The following is a 20,759-nucleotide window of genomic DNA, read 5'->3' as shown; positions in this document are numbered from 1 at the left end:
TCCTTACAGCATTCTTGCTATGCTGCTGCTAGTGGTAACAGAGCTACAGCTGTTTGTTGTTGGCTTTGCACTCTGCACAAAGAGACTGACCTTTGTTGTTTGCTGGTACCTGCACTTGAACAGGGGAGGAAAAAAAAAAATCAAAACACAACCTACATGTTTTTGAAAACTGTACCATTTATTAAAGTGCAACCTGGGGGCATGGTCTTACAGCAGTGTCCCAGTGGTAGAGGGAAAAATGTATATACCCCTTCACTTAAACTGATTCTAGAACAATGAAGCTGGAAAGAACTTTCTTTTAAAGGTGGAAACACTTTTATTAACCAAATGGCACAAGAAGCTTTAGGTAGCTTTCCCCAAGAGAGCTGCACTTGCATATTAAAATGAATAGTATGACCGGTTCCTGGGGCAGGCACTGCCCTCAGCCCAGGCTCAATCTTTTCCCCCAGGCCCGTCTCTCAGGAACAGGACCTGCACTCCCTGCTGCCAGCCAGCAGAAGCCTGGTGGAAGACCAGACATGCACATGGAGTCCGTCCCATTAGACTTTACTACTTAACCCAACTGGGTTTTAGCTTTACACTTGAATAAAAGCTCATAATGCAAGATAAAAATGGGGAGAGACCCCCTAAAGGTATAGCAATAAGATGCATCCTCTGCAGCTTGTTCTGTCCAACTCAGTAGTGTTCCTTGCTTCCCCTGCAGATACTGCAGGGAGATCAAAAGCAGCTTCCACTGGAAGCTAACTGCAGCTCCCCCTCTCCTACAGCATACCATAGACTTCTACCCAGGAGGAAGCAAGTCAGCCTACCTAAGAGACTGAAAGAGGGTCAGCCCAAAGTAGAAAAAAGTGACCAAGTCATTTAACACAAGAGGTGAAGCTGAGCAATGTGTTCTGGTTCCCCTGGCTGTATTGGTAATGCTGCAGCTGCCCCCTTCCAAGCTGGTGCAGCTCTTGTTCTCCAGCCATGACCACAAGCAGCTGCAGAGCCTTTGCATAAAGCGAGCGCTGTACATCCTGCTCCATAAGAGCCTGAGCTAGGAGGACCAGAGTGACTGCTGGTGGATTACATGTGACCCCCTCCCACCCTGCTTGTTTGTTGTTATTTTTATGGCAATACATAGCTTGCACTTTGAAGCACAGCACAGATGCACACAGTCAAAGCGCTGCTGCTCTTGTAGCCTCCTAGTACTGAAGTTAAGCAGACTGAGCCAAACGAGTTTATGCACAGCTTCTGCCTTCAATAGGTACAGGCAGTGGTGTGCCTCACTGCTCCGTGCTTCGTTGGGAAACACATTCTCCTGTCTATGACCTACTGGAGTAGAAAACATACAAGACAAGTCAGCTTTCAGTATGTTTTGTGCCTAAAATGAGACATTCTATGGAAGACCTGGGCTCTGTGTACCCATGGTGGGTGGGGTGGGTGCTCACTCCTCCCCTCCTCCCAAACATTCACAGCTAAACAATCTAGGAATTACATTCTTAGAGACAAATTTTAAAGCATGAGCTCGTTCTGGTTCAGTGAAGGAACAACTGTGCTGCCAGAAGCATGTTTATTTCTGCCTGATAATAACACTTGCCTTAGCAGGGCTTTTCTAGGACTGCCATACCCCTGTGGGTTCAATGGAAGGAAAGCTTTATGACCTCAATTATTTTGTTTACTACATCATTACAATGAAAGACTAAACTTTTTCAACCTAACTTTAACACTTTTTTTCTTTTCCAGTTGTGACCATTAGAAAGCATTGATTAGTTTAAAAATACAGTCCAAATTGTCAGCCTAGCTGTGCTCAGAGCTATGTAAAAATGAAATGGGACTCTGGGAACAGCCCTTGCCCTGTGCAAAAGCTTTCAGCGCTACAGCTTTCACCCCCAGAGCACAGCCCCAGGCAGGACAACAGGCAGGCAGGTTAGGAAAGAAAGAGCCAGCTGCCAGTACTGCAGCATCCTGAAGTTAAGCTGCTGCTGTCCAAAACCTGATGCAGTACAGAAAACTCCAGGCTTCCACTGCCAGGAGCTGCTGCTCAGACTGGTGAGCACCTGGAGCAGGCAGATGCTTAAGGACTGACATCTGACCAGTCAGAAGCCTGCAGCCTAGGTTGCTTTGCCATCTCTGGCTTGCTTCGTCATGAGATTAGACCTAGTATTTTAGGCACCAGCCATCTTCAGTATTCTGGGCAGCCAAGTTATTTATCTCCTTGAGAATCCCACTCACCCTATTCTGATTTCAACTGAGCCAAGCAGCTGGCACAGCTGTATCACGCTATGGACCAGCAGCCTGGATCTCCTCACCATGCTCCCACACAGCACGTGGCTGCAACAGGAGGGTGGGTTGGGCTGCTGTACAACACTGGGACTCCAGGTTTCAGTTCTTGTTCCAGGTTTGTTTTCTGAAAAAAGACCTTTCCCAGTTCCCAGCCCCCGTGCCCAGGTGAGCAGAGCCTAGAGTTAAGCACAACTGAAAGTTAAGCTTCACCTCATCTCAAAAGCTGTTTTCCTGACAGCTCCTTATTTAACATGCTACCCACTGTTGTTCCCTATGTGTTTAGTTCAGGCTGTGGCTTCTGAGCCAGGTCTCTCAGCTGTGCACAGAGGCACGCAGAGTGCAGCGTTCCACACGTTTTGCAGGTCCAGCCCTTTGTTTTATCATCTCAGCTTGAGGATGTGCTGCAGACAAGGATAAGGTGAAGAACAAATGGGTCTAAGGTAGATACTTTGTTAAGGTACAGGCCACTCAAGGACATATTGAGGCACTTTTGGGAAGGGAGTAAGTAACACAAGTGAGAATAATTCTAGATGCCTTTTTTTTTTTTTTTTTTTTTTTATAAGTAGATAGCCCACTGCCTTGCCTTTGCCTGCTGCAAGAGATCTATCAAACAGAGGTTGCCTCACCCAGCTCAAGGTAATTAGACCAGGCTGTTAAGGATTACTTCAGAGTGCTTGAAGATAGGAGAAAGCATCTCCTTTCCTTAATTCACACCTGCAACAGTGCAAGGAGCCCAGCACCCAGCTGAGTAAGAACACTGCTGCTAAGGCTACACAACTTCTGGTGACTTCCCCAGGGCCTGCTCCAGTGCTGACCAAGCACAACAGGCTCAGCACTCAAGTCTGTGACCTTAAAGTGACCTTTCCAGCTGATGGAGTGCTCCTAGAGGGAAAGGGAACACACGACAGACTTTCTGTCTAAACACACGTTTGAGTTATAGGGACTGGGGAAGAAGATACAAATTCTTTTTGAATTGTCAGATATTTCTCTAAGGCCCTAAAGATGGGAAGTATGTAAAGAAGGGACCAAGCAACCAAAATGCAGCTGGCACTCCACTAAATGCTGCAAAATACCCCATACTCAGGCCTTTCACCCCACCATGAAAATGCTTTAAAAAAATCCCCAAAGGATTTGTCTTCCTTACTGCTGCTGCTGCTATATAAGAGAGAAGACACTTCTTATTTAATGCTCCATTGGGCCCTTTGTGTCAGTAAGAAATGTTTCCCTGACAGACGTATTGTCATCTGCCCTGCACCCACCTCCTACACCGCTAGCAATATAACCACCTAAAGAGAAGAGCCAAAGAATGATTTTATCCTTTACGTGCACACAAGTTATCCAGCATATCCAAAACATCCATCTCTGCTTCAGAGCAGATCCAGGGACACAACCCACTGAGTGGCTGCAGATGGGGCATCTTCCCCCATGTCAATGCCTCGCCTTCAGAAAGGAGAGGATGCAGCTGGGGTTAAAGCAGCCACATGCCCACAGGGAAAAGCAGGGACACAACAGCCATGAGCAAAGCAGCAGTAGAGGGGAACCCCATCCCAGCCTGTGGGACCACAAAGCAGCCCCTGCCACAAAGGCAACAAGCAGCTGCCCTCGCCTATCGCATCATTCATCCATGAACACTGCTGGATGTGAAATGAAGCAAAACTGTACACGTTCTTGTATGTCAAAAGGAGCATACAAAGTCAATTCCATTTTGCAACACAGTATATGTTTTGGGTTTTGTTGCTGTTGCTTTTTGTTTTATTTAACTTTAAGGCCGGCTTGCTCCCTTTTAAACACAGAAAAGCCATCTCTGACCCACGCACTGCTGATCCACAGCTCCTGAGCTGGGGCTCCCCTCCCAGCAGGGGTACACACGTAACAGTCCTTCCTTTCAGCATTCAAAGTCACACAAATCCAAACCTGAGAAGTTTTCTACAAAATCCGTTCTCAAAAAAACCTTAAACAAAGAATTCCCCAGACTCCGCCAGCTTCTTACTGACTTACCAGCATGAGTGGGATAGGGATGGGACCAACAATAAGCTGAAACAGAATGTGCTAAAAATCTCTGGATTATCAGATCACTTAAGAAACAGGCTCATTGCAGGAAATACCTAGGTAAGGTTGTTTAGAGATAAAGTACCTTGTCTTTGTGCTTTATGAAGAGTAAGCTTGCCGTAAGCTCACGTTTTGATTTTTACATTATCCCGAGTTCCCTTTCCCCTATCTCCACCTGCTCTAAGCCACAGTGCCAGCATCAGCCCTCAGAGATGCATCAGTACTTCTGCCTGGACAATCTGCGACCTTACGCATGGAGCTGCAGTACAGAGCAGGAGGGACACAAACATGCTCCAAAAGGAATGCTTGTGACCAGCTCTGTTGGTACAGCAGCGCCTTAAAGGCTTCTCCTTGCACACACCTGAAGCGTTGTGCCTGTAGGAAGAGGGATTTGCTTTTTCCACAGTTAAATTCTCATCATTTATGAACCTGCAAATGTCACCTAACAGTTACACATTCAGAGTCGCAAAAGAAATTGCACTGCACAACACTCTGGGTCAGCTCGGGAATGGGCAAATAGGGAAAGGTGTTTAATGCTGTTCTGCTTAGTGACCAGGATCCACTGCTTTATATACGTGGGATTCTGTCACCAAGACTACAGTAGGACTACATACCCCTGTGCTTAACCTGTGAAAGACAATACAGACTGCAGCATGACACAGGACAAAAGAGCGTTGAACCTGCGAATCTCACAGGAGGCATCGGCCTTCTTTGCACACAGTTCTACTCTGGTATCCAAGTGCTTACCGAATGGCACCATGTCCAGTGTAAGCTGTGCAACACCACTATCTGAAGGGTGGCAGTGAGGTGGGCAGGAACACGGCAGATGGATTCCCAGACCAGCCAAGCGCAGCGGCCCTCCCACCTTGCCCCACAGCAGCAGGTGCTGTGTGCACCTCTCCCTGCAGAACACGGGGTGCTCAGAGCGAGTACCGCTACAGAGAGGCAGCATCTGTACGGAGGCTTCAAAAACTGTTAAGGGCCAGAACGGGTGGGAGCGAAGAGGTAAGAATAAGCACTCTCCCGCTGGGGTTTAAGAGGAACCTGCGAGGTTACAAGGAGCAGTGCAGTACCTGAGAGGAAGCTGAGCCAGAAGGAGACCAGCCTCTCGCTGCAGGACTTGGGCTAGGAAGGGCTCGGGAAGTGCAGGGAAGTGACGGGACAGCACAGCTGCAGCAGCAGTCGCTCGGAGAAGCCAAAAACTCCAGGGGTTGGCAGCAGCTGGCTCTACCCTTCCCCAGGGATTCTCTGTTCCAGTTCCTCGAGTACGAGCACCCCGTTCTTCAGCACCTGCACTTAAGTTCTTACATTTGCAGAATTTATTATTATTTGTGTTGTTTTTGTTTTTTTAAAAATACCCCTGTACTTTAATCAGGAAAAACCAGTCCCCGCCCCAATTCTACTAAAAACGTGATTGTCCATAGCTGGAGGCTTATTGAATGACCTCACCCCGTCACCATTACTCAAATGTCCAATTACACAGCAGGCAGCTCAACCTTTAGGTAACACAACTACAACAATTGGATTGCGCTCGCTTCTCTCTCTCCCTCCTCCTCCTCAAAAGAGCTCTGTTACTTTTTCCTAAGCGCCAGCGCTACTCCGACTGCCACAGCCAATATGGCTACCGCAGCAGCCCCACCGTACAGCAATATCGATTTCCCTTCTGGCAATAAGATAGGCTTCTCCTCTGCAGTGGAGGATTTCTCTTCTATTTCTTCCAAAGGGCCTTCTTTCCCCACTTTTTTTTCCCCTGGAAGCAGTATTTTCTCAGGTTCTGGTGCGGCCTTCTCTTCCAATGGGGTTAACTTTGGGACAGGTTTACTTAACACGGGGATCTCAGGTTCAACAAGCTCTTCGGCCACTTTTCCCTTCTCCTGTTTTGTACGACGTGCGGAGGGATGTGCTTTTTCTACAGCCACAATTTCAGCTTGAGGTTTTACTTCCTGTAAAGAAGCAGGGGTTTCTGGAAACGCTGCCTGCACGGTCTCTGCAGCGACCGCTGACACCACAGCTTCCTCAATCCCCTCTGGAATCTCTTCCTTCTCCACGTGAACGATGTCGGAGTTGGAAGAGTTGTTCTCGCTCCTTTCTTCAGCTCCGCCGTTGCTATCCAAGCTCTTGACTTCTTCAGGATCCATGGCCACTTGCTGCCAGGACTCCGGCCCCAGGGAGACGGGCAGGCTCTCTGTGTGCCAGCTCTGGCTTGCTGACAGGGAGACGGGCAGGCTCTCCGACTGCCACGACGTGGTCACCGTCGGGGACTCTGGGGGGCTCACCTGGCCTGAGTTGTCACTGGTCAGGATGTAAATATCATTACTGTCCTCTGCGATGAGGCCGGGGTACTCCTCCTCTTCAGATTCCAAACTGAAGACTGTCCCCTATGAATGAAAAGGACACAAGGTGTGAGCAATGGTTTCAGCATTACGTGCCCTGTATGGGAAGGAAGAGGATGCCTGGAAATCTAATGAAGCCGACAGCAAAATGAGAGGGCCTCTGCAGGAGCAGGATTCGTCTAGCCTACATTTTGGAGGAGACTACAAAGCCCAGCCAATGCAAGTGGGAAACCCAGAGAACAGAACAACTAGCCATGGGTGGGCTGCTGAGTTTGTACCACAGAAGAGATTTGTCTCAAGGTGAAAATTGTAAGTGGAAAAATATATTATGTGCAGAATAACCTAAAATGAGTGTGATAACACAAACACAAAATCAGTAGCTAGGGGCCAAGAGGAAACCCAGAGTTTGTCTGTGAAGCCAGAAGCAAAGATTTGATTACCCTCTTGTTCCTAACAAAACCAGTTTGAACATTTTGCCAGTTCCTACAGTACCACAGCCCTGCCAGTACAAGTTCTTTTCACAATTATCAAGGTTTCCTGTACAGTCCCATCATAACATGAAGCACTGGAAAGAAAAAAAAAATCCATTATTTTTCCTTCTCCCTGCTCAATCAACAGGTGTCCCAAAGCACTCCAGGCAGCTGTCCCCCTCTTTTAAACCTTTTCCAACACCTATGAATTTGGGTCTTGGTTCTGCTCGTCCTTTGCCTATGGTAGAGACACCTCTGGTTATCCCACAACTTTTGTGTGGATCCAAGCAGTGATCTGACGAGGAACAGATCCAAGTTAAAAATAAACATACTGTTTATCCTGGTGAGTTGTTTTTAAACCCGATCAGTTTCCAGTTAGGTCTGCCAAGACACTCCAGTGTGCGACTGAGGGTAGATGGAAGCCAGCAGCTGCTCTTGCTCGCACTGATGCCAAAAAATGCTCTATCTATCCCAGTGCCCTGCTTCCAGAGTAGAAGGAAAATGCATTTCAGCCTTGGTAACTCCCAGTCATCACTTAGTTCCTAACACGTAAGGAATTCAGTGCCTGCCTACAAGTGAATGGTTTCTACCCTTCAGTGGGCGTATCAGCAGAGCTGACAGCAGCGAGGCCAGAAGCAAAGCTCCCTTTCCCTGAGAAGCGTGAGGGGCTGGGCTCTGCCTCCACAGAGCCTCTGGAAGGGGGAAGGATCTCCGCACCAACAGAACAAAACAGAACAAAACAGAGCATGCAGGCACAGGAGAGAAAGAGCAAACACTGTTCATCACTTGTACTAACTGAAGAGCAAATGAAGCAGGAACGGACCTCTGGCTAAAGCACTGAAGTGGGACTTGAGAGATCTGGGGAGCTTACGGGCAGTAACATTTTAATCTCTCATGGCATGAATTATCACCACATCAATAAACCTTGTCAAAAGGGGCCAGCGTACCTCAGAGTGAGCATAGGAGTGAGGTTTCTCTATTCATTCCCCAACAACACCCTGCCATTTTACCAAATTCAATTGCCTCATTTCCGGACCCTTCAGTACAACAGTGCCATCCTGTACTACAGCCTGCACTGGGAACATAAAGACTTCACAATGCATCTTGGCAGGGGCAGGATCTGAATCTCATCTTCTCAGCCCATGGACTTTTGGAAGATAATTATGCATTAAAGAAGAAAGTTCATAAAAAATTCATAAATTCCTTTAAATTGCTTGGGTACGTATATGCATCACCTGGATCAGTGACAGGCTCTGAAACTCTACGAAGAAATGATACACATAAATCTTCAGGAGGAAGGCTGAAAGTGATCAGGTCCTTCACTAAATAGTTAAAAGATGGATGCAAAGTCTTGATTCAGAAGGATATATAAAGTAATAAAGCATTACATTTATAAAGTGGTCATACACCCCACATACACCAACAAATCCAAAGCAAGTTCTCTTCTATCAGCAGGGACTGAAAACTCAAGACTTCGGTACCCTCTCAAAAGTTGTGCTTCACTATGAAACCAGTTTCTTTTTCCAAATGCACTGCACACCATTAAACCAAAACAGAGCTCTGTCACTGAGGAAGAAGCAAGCAGCACTGTAATGTAAGGGCAGTGAAAGAGAAGACCCAAGAAATGGGAGTAAATGCAGAGGCTTCCAGATCTACAGAGCCTGAATGCTGCAGCTGAGAGCCGCAATGAGGTCATTCTTCATGGGGCACCCACAAATGGTTTAGCAAAGATAAAACAAACAAATGGCACAAAGTACCATCACAGCAACCATGTGGACCTGCAGCTCCCCCAGACCCAGCAAAATACCTTAGCTCAGTGTGATACGATTGCTGGACTGACGTGTAAGGATGAGGCATTAGTTATTCCCCAGTTGGGGCAGTTTTTAAATGCCATATGAAGCACTTTCAACTGGAGAGATATCACTCACAAAACACAGGTAAGATCTGTGCACGTAACATGGAGTAACATGCTAAACTGCTTTGGGAAGGGTAAGGGAATGAAGAAGGGACAGCATAGGGGGAACATGGGCAGTGAAGCCTTCGTGTACAAACCACACACCCACCTTGCCTTCATCAGAATGGATGGGCTTAAGAGGCTCAGCTTTACTGAAAAGGAAGTGATCAGCGACTGCTTCCCTATAAATCAGACCCTTATAAAGCCCAGGTGAGCCCTTTCTGCAGCAAGTCATCACAGATAATTTCACTTTCACATCGGTGCCTCGGGGACAGAACTCCCTAAGCCTGAAGAAACTGATTGCCCAACAGTGAAAACCAGGTAGAAAGCCAACATATTGAGCATCAATGCTAGTTCACTAGGTTCATTAGAAGTTTATGAAGTTTTAATTGAGAAGTCCAACAGTCCGACATTCTTTAGGATAGATGATTAACGTTTCTTGAGCTGAATTAAGAGTTAATTCAGCAAATTAAGAGGATAAAGCCAGGATTTACTGCTGATTTGGTTGGGGTTTGAATTTTTTTGTGTGTCTGCTATGTTCTTTTAAAGCAGCTGCAATAAAAACTGAATGACATTTAGGACAGTTCTCTTGATTCATCTGCAGATGTGACCCAGAAGCAAAGCTCCAACAAACAGATTAATTCAGGACAGGATGGAACATTTGGAAGGATTTTTAATAACTCTGGGCCTTATATAAGCCACACCATTTTGATTTAATGGTAAATAAAGTACGTATGTCTTTCTTTATCCGCTTCATCTATTGTAAATGAAGAGATCATCTATTCCTCCAGACCAGAAAAATCCAAGTTCTGCTTTTTTAAATGAGGGATGGGACACTTGTGAACTAGAGTGCTTTTCCTCCAGCATTCTTACACAGAAGCCAAAGGACGTCCTTCACTGCACCACGCTGCACCACCACTCCTGATTCCAACTACTGCCACTTGAGGGAGAGTTGGCACAAGCAAGCCACGGTATGAGGAAGGAGAACCAGACAGTTCCCCTCTTAGCTTGAACATAAGCAGGATGGTGCACAGTACACGTGGCAGCCTTGAGAAGATAAACTTAGTTCTTTTGAGGTACTTTTTGCAGACATAAATTGAAGCTCCAGAAGCCAATCACTATATCTGATCTACGGGGATCTATGCAAGCATCAGTAATCTGAACTTTGCTGAAAATCAGTCTCAGCAGTGGATCCAGAACACTACCAACCTTTAACATATAGTCAGAACTTAGGAATTACTTAAAATCGTATCTCGGTTTCAATTATGATTTCAAGACATTAAACAGAAAAATAAAAAAATTCAAGACCTAGAAACTGATGCTGTACTATTTTTCATAGTCTGCTAATTAGTCTGTTATTAATTTCATACAGACAAGCTCATACAGATTTACTAACTAAGGTAGTTATTTCTGTTATACAACAAAAACTTCAACCATGCATAAGAAAAGAAGATCTTACTTACCAGAATAATAATTTAAATCTCATTTATGTGAAGCTGTTTCTGGTGGAAATAGGTATTCAAGTTAAATTCCGATTGTCTCAAAGATAAAAACAACTTTTTTTTTTTTTCCCTAGAAAATAGTGTTATGTCTGTAAAGGAGGTGTTGTTAAAGAATGGAAAGAGATACCCATTAACGCACCTAACAGAGCACTTACTGCACCTTAGAGAAGACTTCAAAAGCCCAGCCTTGTAAGTCCACAAGAGCAAATGCATTTAAAGTGACTGTTTCTAAATTGCTGTAGATGCTGTGACTAGAAATTACTAGTTGTGAGGAGATTAGGTATTTAAGAACTGGAAACCAGAAAGATAAAATTAAGTCCCCTAGATTATCACCAACTTGACCAGTATTACACCATTTCCTTCACATCACCTCCCCATAACTTTACACAGATTTTACTTGTGTTTTAATATTCTGAAAAGCTTGACTGGTCTACAGTTTCAACAGCTGACTGTTTGCACAAGGGATGATTTGGGTAGGACTTGGATGTTCCAGTGGATGAAAAGCTGGACATGAGGCAGCAGTGTGCGCCTGCAGCCTGCAAGGCCAACTGTGTTCTGGGCTGCATCAACAGAGAGGTGGCAGCAGAGAGAGGGAGAGGATTGTCCTCCTCAGCTCTGCCCTGTGAGGCCCCACCTGCAGTACTGCATCCAGGGGCCTGCAGCACAAAAAAGACGTGGAGCTGTTGGAGGGGGTTCAGAGGAGGGCATGAAGAGAGGGCTGGAGCACCTCTCCTAAGAGTAAAGGCTGAGAGAGCTGGGCTTGTTCAGCTCCAGGGAGATCTCATTGTGGCCACCCAGTATTTGAGGGGTGCTTATAAGAAATACGGAAAGACCTTTCACAAGGGCTTGCAGTGATAAGACAAGGGGCAACTGTTTTAAACTAAAAGATAATAGATTTAGATTGGATAAAAGGAAGAAATTCCTCACACTGATGGCAGTGAGGCCCTGGCACAGCTGCCTGGAGAAGCTGTGTGTGCCCCAATCCTGGAGGCATTCAAAGCCAGGCTGGATGGGGCCCTGGGCAGCTGGAGCTGCTGAGTGGCAGCCCTGCCCACAGAGGGGGTTTGGACTGGGTGATCTTTCAAGTCCTGTCCAACCCAAACCATTCAGAGATTCTATGTAAATCCCCAAGAAAACCCCTTGCAGTACAGGAAAAAATGCTGTCAGAAAGTGGAATGTTCCAGAACAGCAATATTTACTATGATAAAAATAATTCGAAACACTTGACATAGCTAGGAAGTTCCTCAGGCTGGAGTATTCACTTTACCTTGTAACATAATCTATCAAAGAGAAACGAGATGAGGCTCAAGTCATTTTTTTTCTACACATCAGTAATATAAGTCACAGCAGCAATATAAGTAATAGGAAACCATCAGCTGCATTTGTGCTTAAAAAACAGGAGGCAATGAATTATGAATTTGCCCACATCCTGGAATCCCAAGAGAGCTCCCTCTGATGAAATAAGCAAATTTCCCACAGTAACAAGTTTCACCAGAGGTGAGAGTATGAGCTTACAAACCTCAGGTCTAACATGGTTCAAAAATAATAGTAGCATTAAAAGCCCCTGAGACATTCATTCACTGTAGCATTCACCTTCATGAAACTTAAGATAGGTGGAGACAAGAAAACCAGAGCAGAATACACAAACAGAACTGTGGGAGGGAAAAAAAAAAAAAAAAAAAAAAGAGAATCAATTGTTCATCTGAACCAAATAAAAGCACGCTGATATTATAGACACTACTTTCATTCCCTTCAAGACTGTTTTGGCTAGAACAGCCTGCAGAAATGATCCTATTACTTTTCCCTGTCCTCCAGCATAACCTCTACTACCTGCAGAGTGCCAATTCCAAAGCAACAGCTCCTAAGGCTTCAGTCTTAGCTGTGTATGCTGAAGTAAAACCAGTAATTTAGAGACGACTTCTTTAGACAGACTGATTTGAAGCTGTTGAAAGGAAAAAAGAAAAGGAGACCTAGTTGCTCAGTCATTCGCCATTTAAGTTCCTTCCCTTTCAGCCACGGTGCCTAAAAAAATCTGTTCCTGTACTGAAGAAGTTACACATAAACAGAAGTGTATATATTTCATTGCCATTTTCGAAGACAGAAATAAACTATAATTATTTTGAAAGGAAAACTCCTATATAAAACTTCTCTAATTAGATTGCCCTTTCTTGCATCTCTACCGCATTAAATTTTCGTCTCTTTCCTCCAGCGTAGCAGGTCTGTCTGTTTTTGCATTGTCATTCTCAAGGCAGACACCTGGACTGCTGCTCCAGTTGCACCAGCTGCCTGCCTCCTTTCCCCAGGATGACAAGTGCCTCTTTACCCTTGTCCAGACAGTTAACAGACTCCAGCACACAGATTATTCGATCAACAGCAGCAAAGAAAATGTCAAGAACAGCAGAAAATCCCAAACCAAAACACAGGAGAGAAAGAACGGCCCTTCTAAAGCTAAGAAACTATTAACACTATGCATACTTCAAGGAAATTTATCATCTTCAACACATGCAACGGCTAGTCAAACTCAAATTCAGATCTGAACATCCCGAGACATGAACACTGGGAGGGCAGAGACAATTTCAGCTATTGTCAAAAATACAAATAGCAGCCTCCCATTGAGAAAAAAAAAGATTACCAGCTGAGCCTTACCATGCACTTATTTCACATCTTTCAAACAACTGAAAAGCAGGTAGGCTTGTAACAGGAGAGAGAACCTGAGAAAAAGTACCTAGCTTCCAAGTAATCTTATGCTTTTTCTCTTTATATACATCTTCAGATATATGAAATCTAGCCACTAAAACTCACAATATACAGAGCTTGAGGAGAAATAAATTATTTGGAAGGAGGGATGGGAAAGGAAGAGGAAAAAAACCTTACCAGCTGACTGGCCTTACTGTGCACTTTTGCAGGAGACCAAGAATTGCTTCTGATGCAGCAACATTCAGTCCTGGAGAAGTCAGACAGAGGAAAAAGGGAGGGGAAGTAAGAGGAGGGAAAGGGAGGGGATAGGAGGAGATGGGAGGGGAGAGTGTGTACACTGCACGTCAGTCTGTTGAGCCCTAACATTGGTCTCTGGAAACAGAAGAATGGAATTACTGCCAAATTAAGCTGGGAATTGGTTTGTGGTGGTTCAAAATGGTAAGGAAACTGGATTCTAGGATTCATTTGGGATCAAAACAGCATCAGAAGAAAGAAATGTGTATCCTCACACAGCCATTCAGTGCACTTGAAATGCCAAACATGCTTTTGCTCCAAAGAGAGATCATACATAAAGTCAAGCAGAGTAAATGCTAGTGTTGCAGCAAAACCCTTCACTGCAGCTGGTGCAAAACAGAGAATATCCAGAAGAAAGCAAGATTACATTGCTCTCCTACGGCCTTCTAAACACAGCTTGCAGCTACCCGCAAATCTGTGAGATTGTAACCCAGATGGAGTAGTCATTTCAGCTCTTCATTCATTGACGCCTATGTGACAGCTGCATCCAAACACAATACGCAGCACACCGAAGACAGGCAGCCCTTTCAGAAGGCTTACACAACACAACAGCCAGAATCATAATATCAAAATATCATACGCACTTCGGAGTGAAAATATGCCAGCCATTCTCCTCCTAAGCAATCATTACAACCCAGTCCCACTCCTTTAATTTAACAATTAAGGGAATAAAAATTTTAGTGCCTGAAGGAAGAATGGGAGGGGAACACTCACTGTCTCATCGCTACATCTCTACATGACAGAGAAAAAAAAAATCCAAAAGATACTTCTCACCTTAGAGGCTTTACAGCTAGAATCTCAAATTTCCCATTTCTCACAAGTCACGTTGATTTATTGAAATCTATTCCCCCACTATCAATTTTTTCAATCTTTATTCTCTTGAGCTAGCAATTCTGCTTCTCATAACTGTTGTCCATAGTCCTCAGTCAGATGCTTTCCTGGATGGCTCCTGAGCCCACAAAATAGCTTGAAACCCTGTATGCAGGCAGAATCTCGGGAGCTCTTCAAGATCTACAGCAGCAGCACTGTGTTATACAGCAAATGGATGATGCAACTCCATAATGTTCTGACTCTGCAGAACAGCAGTTTGGAAAGAAGACAGGCTCAGCTAGCCCCTGCTCTTCCCACTGACTACTTTTCTTCTGTCAAAGGTAGGCTTCACTCAAAATACTGAGGAGGATCCCAAATTACACGGTGCCAAGAAATGCAAGAGAACCTGATAAGATTACAAACATTTTTCAGTCCACCATTGAAAAACAGGCTCCCATAAAGCTCTCCTTTGCTCCACATCTACAAAACTGTAGGTAGGCTGTTCTGGTATCTTTTCAGCTTTAAGCAAAATACTTGTCACATGTAAGAAGTAAATGTTTGAAGTAATGGAAAACCCAAATCTCTTACTGTCATAACACCGTAATTCACCGGAGACTCCTAGGTTTATACACTGCCCTTACGGTACTAGCAAAGTATTACTGACAGCTTGATCTGGCACACAGCACTCCTGTGGCAGATGCCTCTCTTATGAATTCAAAACACTTGCGTAACAGCTCACAGCCTGCCGTGCAGCTCTCCCCCAGCCCTGCTCAAAAACATGCATCTTCCACTCCCTGCCCTTCGCACGGACGTTCCCAGAATACAATCCCACAGATTCAGAACAAACTGAGAAGCATGTCACCCTATAGAAATGAACATTCTCCTTACAGGAAACAGAAGACAGTAAAACCATATATTCCCTTTTTCCAAGTAGAACTGCAAACAAGGTGGGCCTCAAGCCCCATACCCACAGCAACTCACAAAGGGTTAGCGTGGCTACGTTAATTCAGTTGGAAAGGATTTTCATCACCTTGCCTCTTTCCTCGCCTCTTCTGCTGTTTCAAAAATAGCTCTGGCTTGTTTGCTGCACTGCTTATGTCAGTCTGATTTTATGCCTGAATGGATGTATACAGACAAGTTTGTAGCCCATTAAATGCGGACTACCCAGATCTGTACATACATGCACAGTCACACAAACACAAAGCACATCCCCCTCCCTCGGAGGCTATGCTGGAAAGCTGCTGTGTTCAAAGGCTTTGTGCTGTATTAAGTATGTTTATAGCAGGCCTCACATGGGGGCTAGAGAACAGATCACTGCCTTCCTGAGGTAAAAAACAAAACAAAACAACAGCACAGAGACAAAATAACACTAATACCCATTCCTCTTAAAGTCGATGTCTTAATTTCAGCAGGGATGGAACTGTTTTCCTTAGAGTGTCTGGTACAATTTTGGTTCTAGGAGGAAAAACAATGTTGATAACACACCGTTGTTTACAGTTGCTGCTAAGCAGTACTGTAGAGAGCCAAGGCCATTCTCAGCAAAGGACCCAAGTTGTTCAGAGGGGACAGAATTAGGACAGCTAACTGAAACTGGCCAAAGGGATATTCCATACCATGTGACACCATGCAGAAGCAGTCTTGAAGGGGGTGGGGGTTCATCTCTCTCTCTTCCGCTGCTCAGTGGGGCTAGCGGGGCATCAGTCAGGGGGTGGTGAGCAATTGCTTGTGCAACACTTGTTATATACATTCATACATATATGTGTATATATATATAAACATACATACACACACACACATATATATTGTCATAAATGTTATCATTTTCCTTTACTCCATCCTAGTAGATAGTTTTATCCCAACCCATGAGTTCCACCTTTTTTTCCCTGATCCTCTCCCCCACCCCACCGGGAAGGGGAAGGAGTAAGCAAAAGACTGTGTGGTGCTCAGCCACCTGCCAGCTTAAACCACAACAGTCAAAAGTGCCTTCCCTGTGAGAAAAAGACTTTGAAATGGAAATGCATTTATCAGTGACTCAAGGTCATTTGGATGCATGCTGTTCGGTTTTTCTGTCCATTAAAGATAAACCCTCCACCCTCCCACTCCAACCCCAAGAGGTTTTGAAAACTATTAACCACAATTGCCAAGAAGTGAAAGGATTTAGGGAGGTACAGACATACAGAAATTCTGAAACTAACTACTCCCACAGAAAATTTTCGGTAAACTCATGAAATCTGAGATGCAAGTCAAATGAGATTTTTCCTACTAATGCTTTTTAATCACGGGGTTTTCCTGAAGAGCTTTATTTTTTTATAATAAATCAACTTGCATTTTCCTAATCCCAGATTAATTCCATTCAAATTTGGTATCCCTCCCAAACCCAGTAATCTAAAGCTCAACTTCCTTTAGCACAGCTCTGCCTTCAAGACGCAACTCAACAGCTGTGAGCTATCTGATGTATTTTAAAATGTAACTTGCTTAGCATGCCATGACTCAGGAACATTGGATACTGTGAACCTAAAGATTTCCACAAGGAAATGCAGCACAGAGAGATCTTGATTGTTCCTATGTAAAATTCAATTTATGTTAGCTACTTTGTCACTTATAAAAATAAATTTGTACCTCTCGGCATTTCTGTACTAAGTGCTCCCCAATTACTTATCTGCTAAAACTCTCTGAAATTTAAGAGGGGGAAAAAAGCATATACCATTTCCAGCAGTCACTGTAGCATGCAGACAAGATTAAAAAGATGATGCTTTCAGGCACAGTATCTCTTATGCTAAGAGTATCTGCATGTAAATGCAATTCTGTATATTAACAAGAAAGAGCATTCAAACAAAAGCTCAACTATGTGGCAGTGTATTAGCATCTCAACATGCAGTGTATGAAAACTATTATTTTACTTCTGAGGACATTTTCTATATCAACAGCAATTTAACAAATCACAAACCAGACATGCAAAGAACTGGAACAAACTGCCTGGGGAAATGGTGGCATCCAATCATATAGATCTTTAATGTGAACAGAAGCAACGAATGGGTAAAAGTCAGTTCTGCCTTAGGGTAGAGAGGTGAAATACATTACTGCCTGAGACCCCTTTCCAACTGCATGAACAATATGGTTCTAACCTCTTGCTTTTTTTTTTTTTTTTTTTTCCCCCCTGAGGCATCCTCTCATAGACTTATTTCCATTAACTCCTCTTAGCTTTCAATGCTAGCACCATGCTTAGAAATAAGCTTTGAACAAAACATGGAAATTCAACTTTATCTTCTTACCCAACCTCCTTGTTGAATGATATAGTCTGCAGAATAGTCTTCTAGATACGTCACTCCAAAGTTCACAAGTGCACTCAGTGGTTCCTGGCCTCTTCTGGTCAATTCCATCAGAAATTGCTGTAGCAGAACCAGGGGCACCAAGACCTTCAAAAAAACAAGAATTACAAAAAAATTCAGAGAATGTTATCAGTACTACTGAGGCAGGTGAAACAGAAGAACTTATGTGACCTACAGAAATGTCTGAATTTGAAAGTTCCAAGTTATCAGGGGAATATATGCATCATTTTTGTGAAGACAAGATGCAGAAATACAATACAAAACAGTAGGAAAAGAGCACTTAAATCTGATAAAGCAAAACATCACAGTGTAACTTGGCAGTTTCACAGAACAGGACTGCAGTGGCTTCTTGAGTACCATGTTTCCACAAAACAAGATTCAGGTAAAAAGAAGCAAGAATAGGTCCAGAACTTTCAACATCAGAAGAGACAAAAAGCAACATTATTGTTTAAAACACTATGCATCCAAATTGTTTTCAAACAGCAAACTCATACTCATTTTTTAATAGATGCATTGCATTAGACAGTCTTTTTAGAAGTTTACATTCTGCTTTCAGACAGAACATAACCGAATAACTTGGGCTCAAACGGTTATAAAAAAAAATGGAATCACATCAAGCTGTCAGCCAGACTCTATGACGCTTAACATTGGCAAGCGCTGGGTTCTGAATCTGGGAAGGGGCAAACCTAGCTAAAGAGTAAGGGACAAGAGGCAGGAGAGCAGCCCACAGACTCTGGTCTCTGGCCAACAGCAAGTTGAGCATGAGTTAGCAATGTGCCCTGGCAGCTACGAAAGCCAATTGCATCCTGGGGTGCATCAGGCCCAGCACTGCCACCAGGCAAGGGAACAGGTTGTCCTGCTCTATGGCCTCACCTTGAGCTCTGGGTGCAGTCTGAGGCTATGAAAATGGGGAAGGGTCAGCAGAGCAAGGTGTGTGAAGAGTGGCTGAGGTCCCTTGGTTTGCTCAGCCCAGAGCAGAGGAGCTGAGGGGAGGCCTGATGGCGGCTGCAGCTCCTCACAGGGAGCGGAGGGGCAGCGCTGAGCTCTGCTCTGTGTGACAACGACAGGGCCCGAGGGACCGGCATGGAGCTGTGTCAGGGGAGGGCAGCTGGGGGTTAGGGACAGGGTCTATACCACAGGGCGGTGGGCATGGAACGGGCTGCACAGGGCTGTGGGCAGGGCCCTGAGTGCAGGAGTTCAAGGAACATTTGGACGCTGCTCTCAGACACAGGATTTGGATTTTGGATGGTGCTGCATTGGAGCCAGGAGTTGGACTGAATGATCCTTATGGGTCCCTTCAAACTTAGGCTATTGTACAGTTTTATGAACTCCGCACAGCAGAATAAGATTACAAGCCTAGTTCAAGCGATAAATACACAGCCCTCTCTACATTGAACTCTCTCTTCTATGCCAAATTTACTTTGTACAGAAATCCTTGCCTTCTTTCCTACCTCTTCTTCTCCTTCCAACCTTTTTTGTGTTTAACAGAACATACAGCCTTAACTCAAATGTGAATTCCTCTGGAAAATGCACTAACTCACCTCCTTAATATAACATAGTTCTAGATGCTTCCTTCTGAAATTATGTTGTTGTTTGCCTAAACAACACGCAGTTGAACTTTTAAACTCTACATTTATTCTTTATGTGAGTGGCCCTCTGGGCAAAGTTTATGCAGTACTTTGCCAAGTTCGGGAAAAACTGGTATGAACTGAAGTCATTAGCATCTGGAAAAGCTTTATTACCATACAAGAGAAAGTACTGCTAATATTACTGCATCTAGTTTGTGACAACTGCATTGTACTTCTATTCTCTGTAAATGCTGAAGAGGATCATCAGAACGCTGCAAATCAGAACGTTGTTTCCTGCCCACACAAGGTAGATCCAGGTTAATACGTTTGCTCAGATTGAACTCCAAGTGCCCCTTCCTTCTCCAGTCTCCTCTTTCAGCCTGATCTTCTTTTGTGTAAATGTCTTCCATTACTATTCCCAGAAATCACACCTTGGGAATCAAAGCTGAAGGAAGAAGCATAAGAAGAGTGGGCACTTGGCTGGGTTTGACATTTGTACTAAATCCATGGTGGAATCACATTCAGATGGATCCCTAAAAATAGATAAGGTATTAAAAATGCCTGTAATCTGACAAATTTAAGACATTCCAATTGATTAAAAACAGAGAGAGTCCAATACTACAGAGTACAGGTAATATTATTATTCTGGGAAAAACAGTTAACGCTTCATTCATGTAACTAGAAATGAGATGGTACTCGAATTTTAAAAACTTTGTGGTTTCTTAGCCTTTTTTTTTTTTTTTTGCTGAGTTTCTTGTAATTAATCTTGAATCAGAGGCAGAAAAGCTGCAGGCTTATAGCTATGTGAATAAGCATAAGGCATAGGTCAAGGTGAGGTAAGCATCAGAGGAAACTTCAGTCTTTTTGGATTAAAGAAAATATGCTGTCAGGACTAGCTAAGCTTTGGGTGCATCCACTTAATTCTACAACAGCATGAAGATTTTAATTTCAAAATATTTGGCATCTACTTTAAGGTGAAGGGGAAAGAAACAAAGGCAAAAAAGAAAAAGAGGCTGCTTAGGAAATGAAGAGAGTTCAAACTACTGCTTTCTTCCTTTGCCAACTTAAATATCTAATCTACCCATTCCTCCCAAATTTAGAGTCCTTTGTAGGCCTTTACAGCTAAGGACCAAATTCAAACACTGATATTCAGTTTTGTGCAGACTGACAAACACAGACTGTTTCTTCTTTCCCATTGAGATTACTGAGACTTCTATCTTAGAGATCACCAGTAGGGAGACCAGGTTTGCAAATTAATCAGGTTCATAGTACTCCCACTAAGGCTAACTGCAGCTTTTTGTACTTAACAGTAGCTATGTGAATAGTGATAAGTTTTAAACCAAACCACAGCTAAAATGGACCCTTTACAGTTCAAAGCATTTGCAATTCACTCCACCAATACACATAGGAGAGAGTAGCAGGGGCTATTTATACTCTGATTGAAGAAACACAAAGACAAAATCAAGCATAGCAAACCAGCAAACAGTT

General features: G+C 44.0%; 1 protein-coding gene across 3 annotated transcripts in view; it reads right to left on the bottom strand.

Moving 5' to 3' along the window:
* Window positions 1-157: 157 nt before the first annotated feature.
* Window positions 158-20,759, bottom strand: part of BCL2L13 (BCL2 like 13) — a 42,192-nt gene continuing 21,590 nt past the window's right edge. For all 3 annotated transcript variants that reach the window (XM_085230549.1, XM_085230542.1, XM_085230555.1), the window contains 2 exons: window positions 17,647-17,790; window positions 158-6,692 (listed from right to left, as the gene is read on the bottom strand). In XM_085230549.1, the coding sequence (XP_085086675.1) occupies window positions 5,886-6,692; window positions 17,647-17,790 (951 nt within the window). In that variant the 3' untranslated portion in view covers window positions 158-5,885. The remainder of the gene's footprint in view (window positions 6,693-17,646; window positions 17,791-20,759) is intronic.

The sequence above is a fragment of the Meleagris gallopavo genome, chromosome 1 (genome assembly GCF_905368555.1).
Source record: "Meleagris gallopavo chromosome 1, MGAL_WU_HG_1.1, whole genome shotgun sequence".
Taxonomy (NCBI): Eukaryota; Metazoa; Chordata; class Aves; order Galliformes; family Phasianidae; genus Meleagris; species Meleagris gallopavo.
The sequence above is the reverse complement of the archived record's forward strand: the minus strand, read 5'-3'. Positions and strand labels throughout refer to the sequence as shown.